General features: G+C 54.7%; 1 protein-coding gene and 1 non-coding gene across 4 annotated transcripts in view; both read left to right on the forward strand.

Moving 5' to 3' along the window:
• The window catches only part of BLACAT1 (BLACAT1 overlapping LEMD1 locus), a 33886-nt gene extending 12975 nt beyond the window's left edge, over positions 1–20911 (forward strand). For 2 of the 3 annotated variants that reach the window (XM_071817687.1, XM_065854820.2), the window contains exons 2-3: positions 13619–13801; positions 14066–20911. In XM_071817687.1, coding sequence (XP_071673788.1) covers positions 13649–13750 — 102 coding nt within the window. In that variant the 5' untranslated portion in view covers positions 13619–13648 and the 3' untranslated portion in view covers positions 13751–13801; positions 14066–20911. Of the gene's footprint in view, positions 1–2932; positions 3335–13618; positions 13802–14065 lie in introns of those variants that run through there. The other variant, XM_065854821.2, reaches the window with a different exon arrangement.
• Positions 20912–22072: 1161 nt separating this feature from the next.
• Positions 22073–22144, forward strand: TRNAW-CCA (transfer RNA tryptophan (anticodon CCA)). The gene has a single exon. It is a non-coding gene; the product is annotated as a tRNA-Trp (tRNA).
• Positions 22145–22740: the final 596 nt, after the last annotated feature.

Consider the following 22740-nt stretch of genomic DNA (forward strand, 5'->3'; position numbering starts at 1 on the left):
TGCCTTGGCCAGCCCATCGCTCATCAGCCCTCTCACTCCTCCAGCAAATCCAGACTAATTCCCCCCCGGCTGCTGCAGCATCTCCTGCCTCGCAGCCCAGACTTAATTACAGCTGGGGCTGCAGGAGCTGAAATATCTGTGACCGGGAATGTGCTAAAAGGCCCAGGAGGATCTTGTTAGCAAGTGACTTACCTGGATTTCCGAGTTGTGTTTGTCCTCTCTTAATGGGCTGTGTGGCGAATTGATGGCTAGTGTGCAGGAACAGATCCGGGTCATTATCTCGTCCCTTCCCTTTCTGCCTCTCTCATCCCTCCACCTTGAAATAAAACAGCTGGAGGAAACAGCAACACTTCATGGTGTGCAGGGGTTTGGGGTTCAGCAGGATCATACGGGCTGTGACTGGGGACACACAAGTCCTGGGGTCCTGTGGCCAGACTTGTCCCTCCCAGGGTCACTTAGTTCAGGTTCTCTGCTGAGCACTGATTTGTTGGTTTGCAGAGCACAGAAGCGCTGAGAGGTCAAACCAAAATGAATTTATTCTGAGGTTTTTCAGCAATCATCTAGAGCTGGAGAACATTCCGCTTCACTTGGAGGAAAACCTGTTACTAGGTTTCCGGTCACCTAAAAGCCATAGTTTTGTTAAGAGGTGGAAGTGATGCACTCTTCTGAATGGGAAAGTGAGAAGGAAAGGTTGCAACGTCTCAGAGCTGGTTTTGTACCCAAAGCTGACTGCTACCAACTAACTGGATTTGCAAAGTGGGGAAAACACATCTCATGGGCTGCCAGGGTGTTGGGGAGAGGCTGCACAGGCAGCCTCTGCTCTTCTGGAGAGAGCTGGGCTGAGCAGCTTACGGGCATAAAGCAACGCAAAAAAGTACTCAGATATCAAAAATATTTCTTTTCTCAAAACAAATCAGACCAGCTTTATCCTGCCATTTGGAAGGAGCGTGTGATTGCATACGCATCTGCAAAATGAGGACTATTTTGGCCCTTGCTGGTCCTGTGGATTTTCGGTGGCTGCCGGAGCATCGTGTGCTGGGCTCTTCTTCATGCAAAGCTGCGGCAGCTGCTGTCTCTGGGTGCGATGCTGCGGTTGCCGCTGTCGCTGCAAACGGGGATTTGGTGATCGCGTCTCTCCGTCGGGTCTTGCTAAGGGTGTTGTGGACACTGTTGTCTCATCGTCAGACCGTCCCCAGCCTTGGGGAGCGATGGGGACGGGTCTGCGTGGCTTCCCCGAGCTCACCAGTGAGGATGCACTGCCTGGGCTGGGATCTGCTCAGCCTGCCTGGCCCCCCCTTTTTATCGTCTCTAAGAGCTGGGGGATTTATATGGCACTCTGGAAAGATTTGGCTTATATCTGTGTTGTTAAAGCAGTTATCAATACAAAATCAGGTGATGAGAAAGCTGATTAAAATCCATAAATAACCTCAGTATTACCCCATCCAAGGAATGTACAAGTGATAGAGAGCGTGCACCTTTAGCTGTACAGAGCACCGATACAACAAATGCATTTGAGCCTCCTCTTCCCCAAATAGATGCTTCTATAAAGCCAAAAACTCCAATCATAATGACCTGGAGGACAAAGTAATGCATGCTGAAGGCTGGGAAATGACATTGTTACAATGACAAATATTCTCCAAATACCCAATTCATGATCCTGGGCGCCTTATAAATGTGATTAGTAGATCTAATGTTGCTGCGCTGGAGCCAGTTGTCAAGACAGCTTGAAAATGGATCGCTGCCCAACTCTGATTTCAAGTGCTCCCCAAGTTCTAATAGTGTTGAAAAACTAAATCAGAGTTGGGTTCCACACACCCTGTCCTGAGGCACGAGCCAGCCCGTGGCTGGGGAGGGGGCAACTGCAGATGATCCCCTAAAAAAAAGGCTGATTGCACCTTTTTGGGGTGCAACTATTATGGATCTCCATGAAAAACAAAACCCTTTAGGTGTCCCCAGCTTGGTCAACCTCTGTTCTTCAGTATCTACCCATCCATCTGTCTTCTCTCCATCCATCCTTTCCATGTCAGTTGTTGAGCGTGTATTATCTGTCAGGCTTTTGGGTAACTGGGATGGTTTCCCACCGGATTGTCCCAGTGCCCCCCCGGGACCGGTAAAACCAGGCGAAGCCCCTGGTGCCCCTGGCTCACTGGGGAGCATGGCAGGCAGCTTGCTGAAGGCAGCAAAGGACTTTTAAAGCATCACTCTAAGTGCTGTGAGTCTTTGAGGTGCGTTTGATGCCTTTACTCAGGATTTTCTGGGGGATCCCGGCAGAGATGCGGTTTCAGAGCAAGCTGGTGCTGCTCAAGCTTTCGCACTTTTGGGGCAGCCTGACTGGGGCGAAGGCTGCGGGGACATTGTGAGAGTGTCCCCAAGCTCCTGCCCGCCTTCCCCACCGCCCCACCTGCCCAAAACAGCCCCCACCTTCCCCAAACCAGCACCTGGGACCAACAGCACGGGGGAGGCTTTGAGCGTATCCAAGATACGGCGGATTTGGGCACCCTGTCAAATGTTCTCATTGTCTGACCCTTGTCCAGACGCCAGTAAAACCCTTTGGGAAATTCCCCCTCCACCCAGCGCACCGGCTTTAATTACAGGAGAGGAATGCGAGGCGCAGAGCCCTGCTCCTCCCGCCTCTGCGCTCCAAAAGTTTGGGGTCTGGGAGGGTGATGGATTTGGGGGACACAGCAGGAAGGCAGAGGGGACGTAGGGAATGGCAGCGGCGTTGGGCGCTGGGTGCCCCTGGTCGATGCTGGCAGGACGCTTCCCAAAGCCGGGGTGACGCGCGGGGGCTTGTCCCCCCCGTCCCGCTCTGGCAGCAGTACCCAAGCAGCAGGACATGAGTAATATCCATCCCACTGGGGGAGTTAGATCAAAGGCAGTGAAGTAGATACAAGAGGTTTCTGCTTCACAGACCAGAGAGGCTGCAGTTCAATAGCGCCTTTGTTACCGGCTCTGCGGAGCCGGGGATGGAGAAATACCTGACCCTCCGCTCCCCCCCGCGCTCCCGGCCCCTCGGTGCACAGCCATTCCAAGTATGCGACCGTGCGGCGAGGCTCGGTGGGGACGTGGGGACGCTGGGGACAGCAGCAGGAGCAGCCGGCAAAGGAGGGGTTGAGGCTTCAAAAATCAGACCCCCCCTGTAGCCGGTTGGGGCTCGGAGGTGGTTTGGGTGGCCGCCCCAGGCACCCGCTTCCCTGAGCATCCCTGCGGTACCCGGGTGCTGCTGGCGCGGGGAGGAGAGGCCGGTGCGGGCGATGCCGCGGCGGTGCCATCCCCCGGCCGGTGCCCGCTGGCGCGCTGCCCTTCCCGCCGAGAGGATGCGGTGCTGCCAAAGGTGAGCTCAGCCGCACTCGGCCGGCGGCTCCGGGCTGGCCTGGAGTCCCTGCGGGGGGTATGGGAACGGTGGCTCTGGGATGGGCACGTGGCCTCGTGCTCCGATGCCGCGGACGGCAGCCTGGAGCTGCCCTGCGTTGGGTGCAAGCGCCTTGGGAAGGGTTTGGGTACCAAAGCAGAGCCTTATTCTATGATTCTGTATCCCAACCCGACCCATTCACCCCTTGCATGGTGCACAATGAAATTGGGGCTGTCTCCTTAGTGCGCCCAGGGCTGGGTTGGTGCGGAGCTGGGGGACAGGGACCCACATGGGGCTCCTGGAGTGCCCGCAGCACCCATGGGCACACACTGGGGTATTCACCTGCACCCAGGGGGCAAATGATGCTTCTACAGCTGCTGTCCACAGAGCAAAAGGGCCGGGAAAAGGTGGGGCACATGGGGGGCCTTTTTTCTTGCTGTCTCTATATGGGAGTTAAAAGAGGAAAGGCCTCGGGAAAACGCCAGTTCAGAGCTACCCGTGTGCTTCAGAAGTCTGGTTTGTAAGTGAAAGTCATGTTCACTGCTACTGCGAGCCACAGGGTGCAAAATCCTTCCTACTTCCAAACCTGGCTGCTGTAGAGTTTTAAAAACATTGAATTTCCCAAGGATTCTTGCTAGGGCAACAAGAACGGGAGTTTCCTCGGCTCAAGAGCAGAACTGAGCTCATCAACTCCTAGCAATTAGCAGTCGGCATCCCGGTGGGGGAAGAGAATAAAAGCAGAAGCCAGCGCTTTCCCAGGGACAACCCGGGCAGTTCTGATGCCACCAGAGGAGCTCCCGTGGGTCCGGGGAGGTGCAGAGGCTTTTGCTAAAGCACAAGGTCTGTGTCTGGCTCTCAGAGGAGCAGCTGGAGCAGCTGCTCCCCATGAAACACATCACCTTATCCTGAGATGGAGTATGGAGATGGAAGCCCCCCCTGGAAAGGCAACGGGGGAAGACAACAGTGGGTATGGAGCAGGAGGTGGGTTTGCAGCCAGACCTTTCTTTAGCCCTTTGTCTCAGCCAACAAAGGCGGTTCTGTTGGATGCACCTCTTGCTGCCGAGCATCCAAGCATCAGCCAGGTGAGCTGCGGGGCCCAGGGAAGGTTTTTGGTTCCCAGTTCTGCTGCTGAGTGACACCGTGACCGTGTGAAGTCCCTCAGTGGCCTGAAGGGTCAGATTTTCAGCGTGCTACAGGATGGGGTGCAGCTGGACCCCAAGGCGAGCAGCTTCCCACCTTGCTTGCAAAAGGGATTTACCCTGCGGGCTCCTGGGCTGCTGAACAGCCAAGTGGTTCTGCATGGAAAGGGGACTCTTGATCTGCAGGTGTAAATTTGTGCTGCTCCATTTGCAACCAGAGCGACTATCTGGTTTATAACACAAGATTTATTATGTTTAAAAGCAGCGCAAAAAGAGATGACGGGGAATACCCAGCACTGACTGACTGAGATAAGGTGCAGCTGTGGCCAGGACACTGGCAGAGGGAAAATAAAGCATTTCATTGCCTGCTGCTCGGGCACGCTGCCACTGATCCAGGCTCGGGCATGTCGTGTTTTAAGCATCACCTCTGCCGCAAGAAACTCTTGTCCCTGCAATCACCGCTCATTCCAGTGTTCGGAGCAGAAAAGGCAGGGTGATGGGAGGGCTGCTTGGTTTTTTTATTATCCCCATCCTTTCCATTTTTCCTTTTCTTTCCTCAAAGACTGCTGGCTTATCCTGGGTAAGCCCTCTGCTGTGGTTTATGGCTTTTTATTCCTATGTGATTGCTTTTCCTAACTCATGTAGGGCGAAAAGCCATGGGCTACACAGAGGAGGGACTCCACCTTCCAGGCACCTCTGCAAACCGCACGGACTCCTCATCCCATTTGGTAACAAATAACAAGTGAAAGGGGGCATTGAAGCTTTGCAGGGCCTCAGAGGTTTAGCAAGACGGATGGGGCAGAGGGTGGCAAGCAGAGGGGGAGACAAAGGGGGACGGGGATGGCGGGGGACACGGCTTTTCAAGCACCGTCATCCCCATTCAGAGCTGAAAGGGTGCTCGGCAGCACCGGGTGCTGGCGAAAGGGGCGGCGAGGGCGGCGGGAGCGGCTTTTCTTTGGTGGGCAGCTTTTCTCACACGGTTCAAAGCATCCCCACCTGCAGCCCCGCAGAACAAAAGCACCAGGCGGAGACCAAGGGCATTTCCAAGGGCCACAGCCGCTGCCTTAACCCAGCACCGAAACGGCTGCCAGGTGATGGCTGGAGCCCTTTCTGCGGTTGTCGGGGCTGAGAAAAGCTCGGGCACCTCCAGCCCCGTCTCCCCACCACGCTGGGCCCCTTCCAGGGATGCTGCAGAGCTGGTGGGCTGCACAGAGCCTGGAGCCACCTGGTTTGCACCAGGCAGGATCCGTCCCTGCGAGGCCACGGCCAGCCCGGTGCCATGAGGCTGTTGGAGGGGAGCACGTGGGAAGGACAGGTTTAATTAAACAGCGGGACTTGGCGAATTTGCACTTGGGAAATGCACAAATGTGATGTCTGTGAGCACAGCACCTTGGCAGAGCTGGGCTGGATGGGGTGAGAGAGGAGGAGGGTGCTGCAAACCCCATCTCTGCAAACTCCATCGCTGCAAACGCCATCGCTGCAAACCCCATCGCTACAAATCCCATCACTGCAAACCCCATTGCTGCAAACTCCATCACTGCAAACCCCATCGCTGCAAACCCCATCACTACAAATCCCATCACTGCAAACCCCATTGCTGCAAACTCCATCACTGCAAACCCCATCGCTGCAAACCCCATCACTACAAATCCCATCACTGCAAACCCCATTGCTGCAAACCCCATCACTAGAAACCCCATTTCTGCAAACCCCATCACTGCAAACCCCATCGCTGCAAACCCCATTGCTACAAACTCCGTTGCTACAAACCCCATGGCTACAAGACCCCATCACTGAAAACCCCATTGCTACAAACCCCATCACTACAAACCCCATCTCTGCAAACCCCATTGCTGCAAACCCCATCACTGCAAACCCCATTTCTGCAAACCCCATCGCTGCAAACTCCATCACTACAAACCCCACCACTACAAACCCCATTGCTGCAAACCCCGTTGCCACAGATCCCACCACTGCAGGCCCCACTGCCTCCATCAGCACCCAAACAAAGGTGCGGGGTTACAAACCACCCTCACCAAGCAGGAAACGAGCAATTTCTCTATTCTTTATTTTTTTTTCTCACTTCCTGAGCTTTGAGTCATTAGGTGTCAGGCTTTCAAGTTTATTTCACCAGCCTGGAATGCATCTTTAAAAATAATAGTCATTGAAAAAAATGAAAGCTGAGATTCAGCTGTAATCCCATGACTCAAGGAGGTGTGGAAGGAAGAAAATCATGAAATCCCATGAGTTCCAACAATGAAAGCTGGCAAGACTGTGGCACATAAATCATGAAAACTAAACACCATCAGTCAAAATGAAAGGAATTAAGCCAATCTCACCAGGCTGTTTTAATTATTTTTTAATGAGGATTTGCTCATTCAGAAAATTCACCCATGACAATGGCTGCCCCGAGCCATTCACACCAAGCAGGGCCCGTTCCTGCAGCGGACACGCATGGCTTGGCCCGGGAATGGGGAGCCCGGAGCCAGGGTGTCATTAACCGCCAAGAAGGGGAGAGCAGGGCAAATTAACCAAAAATATACCAGGAGTCCCAATTTTTGCCATTCACTTTGTTACAGCCCATGGTTGCTGGGGATGCTGGTGCTGGTGATGCTGGATGCTGGGGATGCGGATGCTCGGGATGCTGATGCTGGATGTTGGGGATGCTGGGGATGCTGATGCTGGAGATGCTGGATGCTGGGGTGCTGGGGATGCTGGGGACACTGATGCTGGGGATGCTGGAGATGCTGATGCTGGGGATGCTGGAGATGCTGGATGCTGGGGATGCTGGGGATTCTGGGGATGCTGGGGATGCTGATGCTGGGGATGCTGGATACTGGGGATGCTGGGGACGCTGATGCTGGGGATGCTGGTCCTGGGGATGCTGGTGCTGGGAGTGCTGATGCTGGGGATGCTGGGGCACAAACCCCATCTCTGAGCAGCAATTGCTTCTCATCAAAAGCCTGTGGAGGGATGCTGGAGCAGCAGCCACCCCCATTAATATTTCGGTGGCTGTTGGGCAAAGCAGCTCAGAGCAGGATTATTGGCAGCCTGTCTGTGCTACGCTGGCGAGATACTCCACCCCGGAGACTTGCTCTCACTACCCTTTATGCTATTGATTTTTCTTTTAGCAAGGCAGGCATTAAGCAGGAAAGAACCAGAGGGAGCACAAGCCGCTGTGTTTCTGTGGTGCTCATGTTGAAGAGCAGCCGGGACAGGAGGAGAGTGAGTGGGCACGTTGGTGGGAATGTCTGGTGGTCAGGAGCCAGGGCCGGTGACTTTCAGCCAAATCTCTTTCTTGTCCAGCTCCAGTGCCCCCTAGCAATGCACAAGCAGTGAGATTTGATTTGTGGTTTTCAGTCTGTTTGATCCTCAGACGGACACAAGTGGGGCTTGCAGGAGGTAAGGGGGGGCACACACAGGACAAGTGTTTCCACGAAAGCCCTGCCGTGCAGAAGGCATTGGCAGAGACCCCTGGAAAAGGTCCATCGTGGAGAGAAGATGCTGCCAGTGCCAGGTGAGCTCTCGGCTTGTCTGGCATCCAGCTCCCAGCAGCAGCTCCCATCACCTTTCAATTAGCGCAGCCTCTGCCCGCAGCCCCGTCCGGCTGCAATTACTGCCCAGTCCAGGGCCAGGCGAAGAAAAACCCCTCAGCTGCTGAGCTTATAAAACATTCACAGCATTAAATAAATCAGTAGATCAATGCAGCTGAGATAGCTTAGGCATACACCTATTTTTAAGGCAGCAGTTATCGAAATCCCATCCCCAGTCCAGAGACATGAGCTCAAGGAAGAGCTGCTGCATGGGCAGCTCCATCTCCAACAGTGCAAAGATGCTGGAGCAGTCGGATCACCCAGCAGTTCCTGGTCCTTTCCTGAGCTCCTGCGAGCGAATGTGCAGAGCAGGACAAGCCATTAATTACAGCTAATAATTGCCATTTATGAGTGAGGCACCCACCGCCTCCAGGTTCCTCTGGGAGATGAGTGTGGAGCTCCAGCAGCACCAGCTTCTTGCTGGGTCACCCAGCCCCATGGATGCTGCTCTCAGGAGGTAACTCAGAGAGAGAGCCCCAATTATAAATGTTTTAATTACAGTCAGATGATAACGAACTGAAAAGCTGTGGTTTTTTAAATCAAAGCCCAGATGGGACATGGCGGGATGCCCGGTGGTACCCGAGAGGGTTGGTGCACACTTGGGGATGTGGCACTGGGACACCCTATGGAGGGGACGATGCTCATTGGGAGCCTGGGGAGATTTTAAACCTCAGCCCTTGCGCAGGATGCCCAGAGCAGGACTGGGGCATTAAAAATCCCGCTGCAGCCCACGTGTGGGTCTGTGCTTTGCATGAGTGGCTTCTCCAGGGTTTGATCCGCGTCCGGCTACGGGATATTGCTGTTGGGCATTTACACCGGAGCGTTCAGTTCCTCGAGCGCTGGTACCACACGAAATCCAGGTCACTTGGCTCCACCAGTGCCTTGGAGAAAACCTGCCCCCAGTTAGCTGGAGGAGCTTTGCACAGACAATTCACCGACGGGACGAAACGAGACAAATCCAGGACTTGCCGGGAATTATTTATTGAGCTCTGCTCTCGGCGGGGAATTACAGATGTGCCGGCTGTGGTACAGAGCGCCTTCCTCTTCCCGTCTGCTTGGAAATGGGTTATTTAGTAACTGGTGAGGCCACCGGTGCTGAGTCAGCCCACAGCTAATGAACACCCTGGCTGCCCATTTGAAATTTATTGCACCTATTAATTACAACCATTAGCTGCAGCCAGTGAAATTTTTATAATGAGGACCCTTGCGACTTTGCCTTCCTAGCAGCAAATTAACTGTGTGGGGGGAAGAATCAATGGGATCAGCATACTTTACAGAAGCGATGTTTTAATTAGCGATTCTCTGCAAACATGCCAAGCAACAGCTTCTCCGTTCATTATCTCTCCTTAAAGGGATGGCGCTTCTTTTCAGGTTAGTTTTATCCCCGTCTCGGCTCCTCTGTTGTTGGGTTTCTAATGCACTGCTGCTCATTATAGAAAGCGCTTTGAAGTCGGTTTTATCTTAGGCCTGGTTGTAAGCAGCGAGATGTCCAAGGTTTGTGGGGGGAAAAGAAAAAGAAAACAAAAAGCAACCCAAGGAAATAATGGGTTTGAAAGCTCGGCTGGAAAACAGCTAAATTGGATGGATCCTGTGGCTGCGAGGAGGGGGATAAGGAGTGTGGGAAAGGGGTTGTGTCCCCTCCGTGTGACTGGCTGTCCCAATGGCGAGCGCCGGGGATGCGGGACCTGCATCTCTGATGCTTAAAAAAGGCAAGACCAAAAGTCCCAGGCGAGGATCCATCTGTGCAGGGAGGAAAAGTCCCCACAAGTCCCGTGAGCACGGGGCCGCGGCCCCGAGCGCTTTTCCGACAGCGTCTGCTCAGCAGATTTTAGGGCCGGCGATGCCCAAATCATCAGTCACTCCTGAAAATCCCAGTTGGAGAGGTGGACAGACGAGCGATCATGAAAGGCAAATGAAATAATGAAATCTCTGAGAACTTTTCTACATTTTCTTACAAATGATTTAATTCCATTCGTCTTCCTGCAAAAATATGAGACCGATTTCCATTGCAAATGATCCCATTTTGCAGGAAAAAAAGAGCAGCGACGTGCTGGCGGCAAAAGGCAGCTTTGAAGTTCAGGGTTTTAAATGCAAAACTTCATGTTGGTTTTTTTCCAACCAAGTAGCTAAAAGTTAATTCACTGGTGTTTCTCAGAAACAGAAAAGCTGAGTTGGAATAAGAAAATCAGCCGAAATGAAAGCTCCCGGTGTCTGAGCACCCCTTCCCTGGGTCTGGCAGCCACCGGTGTCACCTGCCAGCCCCGACCTGTCCCTGCAGCAAGGCTGTGCTGAGCCGCACCTGCATCCCTACCTCCATCCCCGCCTACATCCCTGCCTGCATCCCTGCCTGCATCCCCATCTGCATCCCCGCCTGCATCCCTGCCTGCATCCCTGCCTCCATCCCTCTCTGCATCCCTCTCTGCATCCCCACCTGCATCCCCACCTGCATCCCTGCCTGCATCCCCACCTGCATCCCTCTCTGCATCCCTGCCTCCATCCCTCTCTGCATCCCCACCTGCATCCCTGCCTGCATCCCCGCCTGCATCCCTGCCTGCATCCCTGCCTCCATCCCTCTCTGCATCCCCACCTGCATCCCCACCTGCATCCCTGCCTCCATCCCCCTCTGCATCCCTGCCTGCATCCCTATCTTCATCCCCACCTGCATCCCTGCCTGCATCCCTGCCTCCTTCCCCACCTGCATCCCCACCTGCATCCCCGCCTGCATCCCCGCCTGCATCCCCGCCTGCATCCCCACCTGCATCCTTGCCTGCATCCCTGCCTCCTTCCCCACCTGCATCCCTGCCTCCAACCCCACCTGCATCCCCACCTGCATCCCCGCCTGCATCCCTGTCTCCATCCCCGCCTGCACTCCTGTCTCCATCCCCCTCTGCATCCCCCTCTGCATCCCTGCCTTCATCCCCACCTGCACCCCCAGCTCCCCCTGCCCAGGACCTCCCATCCCAAAGCCGCTGGTTTCAGCTGCCGTGAACTTTCCCAGCCAAGCCCAGGGAAATGGGTAATTGCTGGGCCAAGGAACAGACTCTGCCCAGCTGGTTCAGAAAGACATTTTTTCGGGCTCGGGGTAAGTGACATTATTAAAGTGAGCATGCTGATTTCAGACAGCTCCCAATTCATCACTGTGACAGTGACAAACACGGCCTGGGGTTATGCAGTTGACTAAAGAGAATTCTCCAGCTTTACATTTTTAATGCTCCTTGCGTTTTTCTCTGCTGTGGCAGAGTCTTATCCAAAGGATCTTCTCCCTTGAATAGCAAGGGCAGCGTGGGTCTGTGAAGCATGCCCAGCCCTTGCAAATCAAGCGGGGCTTCTGTCATCACTGCCCAAGCCAGTTCATTTATTTTTTAATTATTCCTTGCTCCTTCAGGATCCTTTTTCTACCTTTTCAAGAAGAACAGGAGCGTCAGCCTCAGCTGGGCTGCCTCTTTTCTCCGGGATTCATTCATCATTGTCTACTGCCTGAATGGGAGGCAGAGGGTCAGCCTGAAAAGCCTCTGTGGTACAAGCTCCTCTAAATATATCAATAGTTCCCTAATGGACGCTGGGGTCCCAGCCGGACCGCCCAGGCTCTCGAGGTGGCTTTGTGTCTGCAAGGGGGGCCAGGCGAGTGGGGCATGGGGGGGACACAGGGTGGCATGGGGCAGCGGGCATGGGCACCCATGGGGACCCAGGCTGCCTGGGAGGTCCAGCGTGGATGTGTTTGCCTGGAAATTGTTGGCCCTGAGGGTGGTGAGAGCCTGGCCCAGGTTGGGCAGAGAGGTGGTGGCTGAACCATCCCTGGAGACATCCCAGGCCAGGCTGGACGGGGCTCTGAGCAACCTGAGCTGGTGAAGATGTCCCTGTCATGGCAGGGGTGGCACTGGGGGAGCTGGGAAGGTCCCTCCAACACAAACTATCCTGTGATAACACAGACAGTGTCAGACAGCGCGGATGGGTGGGAGGCTGGGATGAGGACGGTGTTTGCTGGTTCCAAATCAGACCCAGCGTCCCAAACAGGGGCGCTGGTTCCCAGAGGCTTCTCCGTTCCCCTCATCCCTTCCCCGTGGGCGGTGGGTTTGCTCCGTTCTGGCCAAACCAGGAGGTGAGGGACCCCCCACCCTGTCCCTCTGGCCCCTCTGCACCAGCCGTTCCCTCCAAAATCCCATTCTCAGGCTGGTAACAAAAAGCAGCAGCACAAAGAGGGACGCGGAGACCTGCCGCTATGCTGGGAAGCCATTCAGAACGGGAGACTCATTAAAGCGCCCGTTGTCATTATTTGCGAGCTCCAGAGGTAGCCTGATTTAATTTGGGAGCTACTAGACAGGTACCCAGATGGCTGGGGAGGGGGAGCAGCGGCAGGAGCGAATTAAATGGGATGCTTCTTGCTGCTGCTTTGTGCTGCAGCTGAGCCCCTTGGAAAGGGGGAAAGGGAAAGGCAGGGATGTGGCATCGCCCCCTGCATCAGCACCGCTGCTGTGTGGAGATGGGGGGACCATGGGCCCCACCTGCTGCGGCTTTTTTCCCCTTGGTTAATTTTCTCCCAGCTGTCCCTGGTGTGGATTAGGGCTGCTCTGCTGGGGCTGGGGGCTCTCAGCAGTGTCCCGCTGTTCTGGGGGTCACTCTTTGCTTGCTGCTGTCGGTGGCCATGAGCTTCAGGAGGTGACAGTGAGGTGACACTGTCACTGAGATTTCCACTTGGTCCTCTGACTGCTCGAGCATCGTGCCCATTTCACAGATGGGTAAACTGAGGCCCTGAGATGTTCCCTGTCTGTGCTGGTGCTGGTGGGGAGAAAATGCTGCATCCAGGCTCTCAGGGAGCCCCAGGCAGCAGCCGCGCTGTGGGTCCCTCTGCACGGCTGGGGGTGGCACAGCCGTGGTGGCGAGGACACGTCTGGCTGGGCAGGGTGACACTGCGTGCGCTGGGCACAGCTCCCTTTGAGCACCAGCACCACCTTTTGCGAGGCAGAATTAGAGCTGGTCATCAACAAGCTATAGAAAAGCTAAAAATTAAAGTAGGGAGAAAACGCAAATTTCACTTCAGGTAGTATTTCTGTGAGTGTGTGTTATTTATTTTGAAAACCTCAGCCTTTCATTTGCATAATTACATTTTGCAGCTGTTGGGCCATCATGCGGGCTGTACTTTGGGGTGTTATTTTCTCCATCGCAGACGGACACAAAGAGAGCGAATTCTGCTCTCAGCTGTGCCTCATTGTGCCGTAACCGCTGCTGCTGCCGCTGCGCCGGGACGCTCCCAGGGCACCTCACCTCCCGGCCCTTGCTGCAAGCTGTCCCCACGTCTGTCCCGATTGTTCCCTGCTTTTCAGGAGAGAGGCTGGGGGGAGAGATTTAATCACTTTGTGTTTCACTGGGTGGGGAATTTGGGAGCGTGTGGCCCCGAATGCAGGGAAGGAGTGAGGAGGGAGATGTGCGCCGGTGCAGGGTGATGTTCTGGATTTGTCCTACGCCCTCCGTCCTGCCCATGCACCCCCTGTGCGCCTGCAGGAGCTGCCCTGACTCCTCTCTCTGTCCCCATCCAGGGTGCTCCCACACCTCTCCGGCTCCAGGTGATGCCCCAGTTCACCTTCGCTTGCTTCTGTGGGCTCCATGGCTTCTGCAAGATGAAGAGGAAGAAAGAAGAGGCCAGCGTGGAGCAGGAGACGGCGGTGTGAGGAGCAGAGCTGTCTGTGTGCCCTGCTGTGCACCAGGACCTCGTCCCATCGGTACGCTGGGATTGCCGGGGGGACGCTTTGCTGTCTCCTTTCTTCTCACCTCTCCAAGGATCAGCTCCCCCCGGGCACCACCCTCTGCCCGCACGGTCTGGGGGTGTCCATGAGGGCTGATGTGCTTGGGATGGTGTTTGGCCGGGGAAGGGGAGCCCGGGGCTGAGCAACGGTTTGATTCATTGCTGGGAGCAGCGTGGAGGGAGCTGGTTAATCTGCTCTAACACATTTATCCTCCAGCTTCTCTCATTTTCCCTCCCCCAGAGACTCGCCTGGCCAAGGGAGAACCGCAGCACGGGAATGACCTTGTCGAGAGGCAGACGCAGATGCTGCGGACATTATCCAGGTGCTGCAGCAATTGTGCCCGGACCCCCAGCCTGGCTGGGTGCTGAGCACACCCGGGCAGCTGGTGTCGGAGGGACCCTGTGTCCCCACGGGGTAGACATTCCCCTCCTGAGCAAACAGACCTGCCCTTGCTCCAGCAAGTCTCAACACACAGACCCCGGAGGGCTTTTCAAAGGCCGGGGCCAGACTTTGTCCTTCCTGGAGTCACAGGCCCCTGGCTGGTGAGTTGTCCTGCTGGGGCAGAACTGCCTGAATGTAAAGATGAACTTTATTTTTATTTTTTTTCTGTTTTTAAGTCCATTCCAAGCAAACGTCTGTGGCCCCAAGCAGCCGTTCTCCATGCCCCTGCCCTGCCCGGTCCCGCGGGTGCAGCACACCGGAGCGTTTCGGAGGCTCCAGAAGCACTGACCCTGCTCAGACGCTGCTCCCTGCGTGACCGGTGTGTCCCGGGAGCTCCCGCACCGGGGTGGGGGGTCAGGGGCCACCTCGACGTGTGCCATCCACCTCCTGCACACCTGAGCCATGAGGCTCAGCGGGAGGTTGTTCTTTTTTAAAAACCATCCAAAATCCCTGAGCTTGGGGCACCTGAGATTCACTCCAGGGATGTTTCTAGAACAAACGTGTCCTCCAGAGCAGAAATCCTTGAATTCTTCTATACTGCGCTTCCCTTCTCCATATGGAGACCCCCTGAGCCTGGGGGGGTCTAACCCCAGGATTAGTCTTGCTCCTGCCACCATCTCTTCCTGCGGTGGTCGAGCATCCCCCTTGCACCATGTGTCCATCCCCATGGTCCCCCTCTCCCCACTCTGTGTGTCCTTCCCACCCATTGCTGAAGCCATACGGGAGCTCCCCTGGTGCTGTGCCTTCCCAGGGGTGTCACAGACAGACACCACTGCTCAGATACCCCCCCAAACAGCCCTAGGCGGTGGGCAGTGTCATGAGCCAGGGCCCCCCAGGTTTGGGGACCAGTGTCAGGGTCTCAGTGCCCGGTTCCCCATCCCTGAATAGACCTGGCATGTGAACAGATCCTCCCCCCGTGATTAACTGGCTCGACTGGCTTGGCAAACAGAGCTGTACGTGCCGCTGACAGCTCCCCTTTGGAGGAGATTTGTTGGCTCAGCCTACATCCAGAACCAACACAGCTATTATTTTATTTTCTTATCCAAAGGATTTAGCACAAAAACCTGAGCCTAGCCAGGAGCACCAATAACATGAGGTACAGCTGAGGAGCTTTAAATCCTCCGGATTGCGGTGGGAAGCAGCTGGTTGGTGCGGGATGTGCTTCTTGGAGCCGAATCGGAGGTGACAGTGGGGACCAGGCACAGGGATACACAATGTGAGTGATCTCTGTGTGCCAGATCCCAGGGTCGGGGGGCTTGGGGCACTTTGCTTTTTCCCCCCTTTAAGCCCAAGTGATGTGAGCTGTGGGATGCAGTGTGCAGCCCCCGAGCAGTGTTCCCAGCTGGATATTTCCCTGCTGGATATTTCCCGGCTGGGCTGCAGGTTTTGACACGGGAGGGGGCACAGGAGGGTCAGCCAGAATAGCAGTCTGTCTCCCCTGTCATTTGTCACCATCAAGCTCAGCAGATTTCAGCCTGGCACGCACAGATCAGTGGAAACACTGTGGTTAGTGCCGGTTGTAATGTCCCCTCTGGGGCTGCATCAACCTGTTCCATAGGCAGCACACGAGGAGCTGCTTTGCTGTTCGGGCAGCAGATGCACGCTCCAGTGAAACCATCAAGAGCAGAGATTTGGGGAAAATCATGGGCAGTTTCGCTCATTCAGGCTTTACAGGAGCTAAATTATTACTATGGGGTTGAGGGGGCTTGGCCCAGTTCATTACTGTGTAACCTTCACTGCTAAACTTCTTGGATTGCAGATCCATTGTGGTTTGGCAGCTAAAGCTGTGCAGCCAACGGCCACCGAGAGCAACCCCAGAGATGAGGCTGGTGCACCATGGGGTGCTGCTCCAGGGGCTGCTGGTGGTGGAGGGAGATCCCCAGGCTGCTCGGGGACGAACTGGGAGCTCTGCTGTAAATACACCACGCTCACGCTGTGCTCACACCCCGCTCAGGCTGTGCTTGCGTTGTGCATGCTGTGCGTAGGCTGGACACGATGCACACACAGCGCACATGCTCTATGTGCTACACACACAGTGCACACACTGTACGTGGTGCACACACTGTACGTGGTGCACACACAGCGCACACACTGCACGTGGTGCAAACGCTGTGCACACGCTATGCACACACTGCATGGTGCACACACGGTGTACGCGCTATGCGCACACAGTGCATGTGCTGTACGCAGTGTGAACACAGTGCACACACAGTGCACAGTATGTGCACACGCTGTACATGGTGCGAATGCTGTGCACGCGCTACGCACACACTGCATGGTGCACACACGGTGTACGCGCTACGCGCACACAGTGCACATGCTGTACACAGTGTGAACGCAGACTGCACACACAGTGCAGAGTATGTGCACACGCTATGCACATGCTGTACATGGTGCGAATGCTGTGCACACGCTATGCACACACTCTGCGTGGTGCACACACAGTGCACGCATTATGCACACGCAGTGCACACGCTATGCATGGTGCACACACTGTGCACATGCGATGCACATACTGTGCGCAGTGCAAATGCTGTGCACACGCTATGCACACACTGTGCACGGTGCACACACTATGCACACACTGTAGATGGTGCAAATGCTGTGCACACGCTATGCACACACTGTGCACGGTGCACACGCTATGCACACACTGTAGATGGTGCAAATGCTGTGCACACGCTATGCACACACTGTGCGCGGTGCACACGCTATGCACACACTGTAGATGGTGCAAATGCTGTGCACATGCTATGCACACATTGTGCACGGTGCACACACTGTGCACGGCGCACACACAGTGAAAATGCTGTGCATACGCTGCGCACTATGCACACACAGTGCACATCCTGTGCATGGTGCAAACACCGTGCACATGCTATGCACACACTGTGCACGGTGCACACGCTATGCACACACTGTAGATGGTGCAAATGCTGTGCACACGCTATGCACACACTGTGCGCGGTGCACACGCTATGCACACACTGTAGATGGTGCAAATGCTGTGCACATGCTATGCACACATTGTGCACGGTGCACACACTGTGCACGGCGCACACACAGTGAAAATGCTGTGCACACGCTGTGCACGGTGCACACACAGTGCACATCCTGTGCATGGTGCAAACACCGTGCACATGCTATGCACACACTGTGCATGGTGCACACAGTGCACACACTGTACACAGTGCACACGCTATGCATATGCTATGCAAATGCTGTACATGGTGCAAATGCTGTGCACGCGCTATGCACACACTCTGCACGTTATGCACATGCTATGCACAGTGCAAATGCTGTGCACACGCTGTACATGGTGCAAACGCTGTGCACACACCATGTGTGTGCAGCAGCTTGGTGCCTATCCAGGTTTTCCCTGTGTCTGGAATATTCCCATCTCCAGCGAGGGGTTCCCAAGCCAGGTGTTTAATGAATGCAGCACGTACAACTGAGACAGGCAGACACTCACCCACACCCATTATATGTGCATTTGAAAGCACAGTAAATGAACCAAGTGCAGTATGAATGTTAAAGCGCTCGAGCTACAGTTATTTTTAAAGAGAACTTTCCATCTCCCTGGATGGATGTAGCTCTCAAAGCAACAATATGTTTTCCACCATGGCTCCGAGCAAAATGGTTTGCTCCTGGATTGACCTCTATTGTGTTCATAAATGGCTTGTGGTGCTTTTTGATTCCCCCATCATAATGACTTGACCTCTAGATTTATGGCTGAAGGTCCTTTCATCTGCACATTGTTTCCCCCCAGACTCCAGCCTGGTGCTTTTCTGTAGCAAACCTGCCAAGAGCGGAGCCCCTGAGCTGCCCAGCTGGCTTCCTCTGACAAATTTGCAGTGGGCAAAAGCAAAAGGGTTGGTTTTTGTTTTGTTATGGGGTTTTTTAATCTCCGGTGGCAGCATTTTAATAGCGCAGCGTCTGCTTCTGAGCCTGCAAAGGCTGGGAAGTTGACAGCTCTTGTCACTGTGCAAACACTCCCTGTTTCCCTCTCCCCTGCGTTTGCACAACCCCTGGCATTTTTAGAAACGAGGAGCTTGCTTATTGTTCCAAATTTCCTCCTGCCCTCCCAGGTGACAGACACCCTGCCTTTGACTCATCCACCCGCCTTTCTCATCTCCACTCCAGCGGCAGCTGCACCGGAGTGATACCGTAGTGGATAAACCCTACTAATGTCAGTGGAATGAGCTAGAAGCTGGACTTGTCCATCCCGTGGTTTCCAAGTGCTTTTCTGAGGGTTTTCCATCCTCCGGAGAGAGGATGGGAGATGCAGGGACCCCCAGGGCCCGTGTCCCGGCTGCTCATGGGCACTCCTGGGGAAAAGGGTGCGGGAAAGTGGGCGAGATGTAACTTGTCCGCTCCGTTCCGGAGCTGGCTCAGCGTAGAGCTGGGCTTTCTGCAAATCCCCTGTTACAACACGAGCTTCATCCGTCCTGTGGGTTCCCAGGGTTTATGGAGCCTCCACCTCCATCCCTCCTTGGGAAAGGGAGAGCCGCTCTCCCAAAACATGCGTTACCACTAGCAATAATCCTTCTTAATCCTGTTACACTAAGGAAAGCATCCAACTGCCCTCAGAGCGGACGGTGGGATGCGAGGAAGAGGGCGGCCCCTTTCCCACCCTGCTCAGGTCCCCGATGGGGCTTTGGGGACCCTTCCTGTGCACCCCGAGCTTTTCGTCCGGTGCCAAAGGGCTGGGGTGAAACCAGCAGCACCCTGGGGATGGAGAAGTAACATCATGTACCAAGGGTCTTTTCATGATCAAAATAACCAGAGCATCGCATCAGGCTCATTTCCAACACAAGCGGCGTAGCCCCTTTGTAAATATTGGTTTACTTGGGTTTTCTTCCAGCTGCCCCAAAATACCACGTTTTTCAGGTGATTCTGAGGACGCTGCACAGCTCCAGGTGGGCACGGGGAAGCTCACGTTGGTTTGGGAAAACGCTGACCTTGTTTTGTTCCTATTTTTGCACATCAGCACACCCTCCGAATTCAGGGTTTGCAGCTCCAGTGATGCCCTTGGCGAGGACCTTTGGGTTTATCTTTGGGCCAAAAAGAATGGAAGTTGGTGAAACACAAAGTGTATCTCTGGAATGTAACTTTATTTTTGCACAACGCGTGGTTACCACACTTGTGGACTTAAACCCCTAGGGGTTAATCACTGCCCTGAAGCTTATGACACGGGTAAAGATACGGGTGAAATTCAACCTTCATTTTATACCGGTATAAATCCGGAGAGACAGTCTGTAATTGCATGGAGATGAGCTCGGACTGGACTCCAACCCTCCCAGATTTCTCCTAAATGTGTCTCAGCCCCATTCCTATGCAAAAACACGTAAGCAACAAGCACAAGGAGGCACAGACAGGCTTAGAGCTAAGCCCTGACTCAACAAAGCCCTGCTTAAATGTCAGTGTCTGCTTTGGGATTTGCCTCGATCCTGCAAATTGGTCTAATTCCCCCTAACGAACCCGCATCGATCCCCACAGAAAAGCGCAGCGATCGAGGCAAAGGCACAGAACCTGCTCGCAGCATCGCCCCGGTGCTGCCCAACGAGGATCAAAGCGTTAAATCCTCTTTTTATTGTCCTTCTCTTTTATCCCACTGTCTGGATTTCATCACGAAGGGACCTTACCCAGCCGTGTTCCTCAGGAGTCTCCCAGCCCCAGTAGCCATAGAAACCGGCTATTTTTAGCCTGTTTTCATGATGCCAGTAAATGACTTTTTCTCTACTTTGGAGACAGAAGAGCAGGTCAGCTTTGCGTGCTGGCGGATGGTAAATGAGCATCTCCAGCAGGACAGGCGTCCTCAACAGGACTATGAGAAAATCAACGTGGCATTTGTAAATAACCGCACGTACCTACGCACAGAGCAGGTTGCTCCCTATTGTCTTTGTTATGCTGGAGAAAATATTTATAAGAATTTTTAGAGTATGGATTTTATAGATGTTTGGAGATCGGGGGTTTTGGTATATGACAAGTTTTTTGCCTTTTCTGAGCTGGTTCTTCAAAAGACCCCGCAATACATGTTACCAGTGTTTGGAAATGTGATGGATAAGCCCAGTGGTACTTAGAGCAGGAATCAGCCCCACGACAACGCTTTCCATTCCTGGGTTATCAGTAAGACCCGCAGCCAAAGGCTTTTGAAATCAGATGGAAATGCACATTTATCTGAGTAATTATCGGGCTACATGCTAATGAGCAACACTGGCCGGGTAACCCAGGGATCTGGGGCAGAGCATCACTTTCCTGGAGGGATTTTCTCAAAACACCCACCGTATCCTGGATGTTCCCCCTCCAGCAGGATCCAGCGCACTGTTCCCTTTCAATGCCTGTCAGGTATCCTGGAGCTGTAAATACACCGAGCCCGATGGCTTCTTCCGTAACGTCTCTAGTTTACAAGATTGTACTCTAAATTATAGATGCATATCATGACTGCGGTTTGCACTGAGAGACTCACCTATTGATCTGTCTCCCGTTGGTTATGTTCGGGACGGCCGCGGCCCTGCTTTGGGCTGCCGTGGGTCGTTTGTACGTCCCTCCGTCTGCACTTGGAACAAGCACTTTCGTGGCCCGGCTGTACGAGCACGCAGGAAGCAGCTGTGACAGCTGCTGTAATAAACTGGTTTTATGATACCCCTCTGAGAGATGGGTTTTATTTTGTGTGCACTGCTGGTGGCCCTGAGCCAGGGTGGGAGCAGAAGGGGAGGTGGGTTTGGTGGGAGGGTGGTGGGAGATGGACGTCCCTGACCCCGCTCTTTCCACCCAGCCCCGTGCACAGCGGCTGCAAAGTCGCTCATTTGCACGCACACAGTGCAGGTGAGAAGCAGAAGCTGCAGTAAAATCCAATGCTGGCGGTGCTGGTAATATTTTAAGAAGCAGTTGTTGGGATGGGGGTGACCGAGGATATAAACACAGGAGGTTGAAAAGAGGTTGTGGCATGGAGGGGGTTGGGCTCTTTTCCCAAATAACAAGCGCCAGGAGCAGAGGAAATGGCCTCAAGTTGCGCCAGGGGAGGTTGAGGTTGGATCTGGGAACAATTTCTTCCCCAAAGGGCTGTGGGGCATTGGAACAGGCTGCCCAGGGCAGTGCTGGAGTCACCATCCCTGGAGGGGTTTAAAATACACATAGATGAGGTTCTCAGGGACATGGAGCAGTGCCAGGGCTGGGGGTACAGTTGGACTCGGTGATCTTGAGGGGCTTTTCCAACCAAAATGATTCTGTGGTTCTATAAACAAAGGTGATGCAGATTGAAATATGGATGGTCATGGAACAGATGCACGTTGAAATATGGATGGTCACGGGACAGAGGCGGCAGAGCCACCCTGCATTGTAGCAGCAACACCCCCCACTTCCCGGCTGCGGCCGGAGCTCCAGCTGATAGCGGCCACCCAGCCCAAGTCAGCGCACCTAACGGGGGAGGCCGGGCCCTTTAAATCTGGGCGCGGCGGGGCTGGGACAGACCACAGGTGCTGGGATGGGGGGGTTCGCCCCGGGCCGGGGGTGTGGCGCGGGTGTGGGCTGTGCCTTGTGGCGCGGGGCCCCCCTCCCCATGCGGTGGTGCAGCCCACGGGGGGGGGCGTGGCCGACGCAGGCGGGCGCGCGGTTTGAAAGGCGTTCGGGGGGCTGGGGTAAGGGGCTGCGGCTCGTTCCTCCGCCACCGGGCCCGGGGGAGCTCGGGCGGTTACAGGGGACCGGGAGCCCCGGCGAAGCGGGCGCTTCGGGGAGTCGGTCGGGACACGCATGCGCAGCGCGGCGCGCAGGCTCTTGCAGGCGGCCCGTGAGCGGTGTTGCCGAGACCTCGTGGCGCAACGGTAGCGCGTCTGACTCCAGATCAGAAGGCTGCGTGTTCGAATCACGTCGGGGTCACGGCGCCCTTCGGGGTTCCCTTTTACGGGGCCCGTCTCGGGGGACCCTGGGGACACCGGGCCGGGGAGCCGCGGGGTGTCGGGAGGTGAAGCTCCCGGTGCGGGTAGAGCTCCGGTGGCTGCTCCTGGGCTCTAATTCTTGCTCTGGGCCGGGGTGAGGTAGCAGGGCACCGTGGACCTTTCTGGGGGGGGCTGCAGCTGTCCCCCCTAAATTAACCAAACTCAAGCCCAGTTGTGCTTTTCATTCTTTAAACTAAGTGGGTGCTCCAGCTGTGCAGTATTAAAAAATTGTCCTTTTATAGGTAGCTGTTCTTGTGGACATAAGAAACTTGGGTTGATGGAACTATTTCACTATATATATATATATATTTTCCAACCGCAGGCACTGCTCTCAATGCCAGAAAACGACTTTACACAGAATAATTGTTTAAAGGTGATGGAGGAAAGAGGTGGGAAATACCCAACCATCTCAGTTTTCCAGTCCTGCACAGATAGGACCTCAAAGTGCTGAGAAAACGTGAGCAGTGTTTGATAAGTAACATTTTAGGGGTGTTTTTGTCTCCAGATGCTTGTGTTGTGCAGACTCGGAGGGAACTC

This window comes from Patagioenas fasciata, chromosome 21, assembly GCF_037038585.1.
Source record: "Patagioenas fasciata isolate bPatFas1 chromosome 21, bPatFas1.hap1, whole genome shotgun sequence".
Taxonomy (NCBI): domain Eukaryota; kingdom Metazoa; phylum Chordata; class Aves; order Columbiformes; family Columbidae; genus Patagioenas; species Patagioenas fasciata.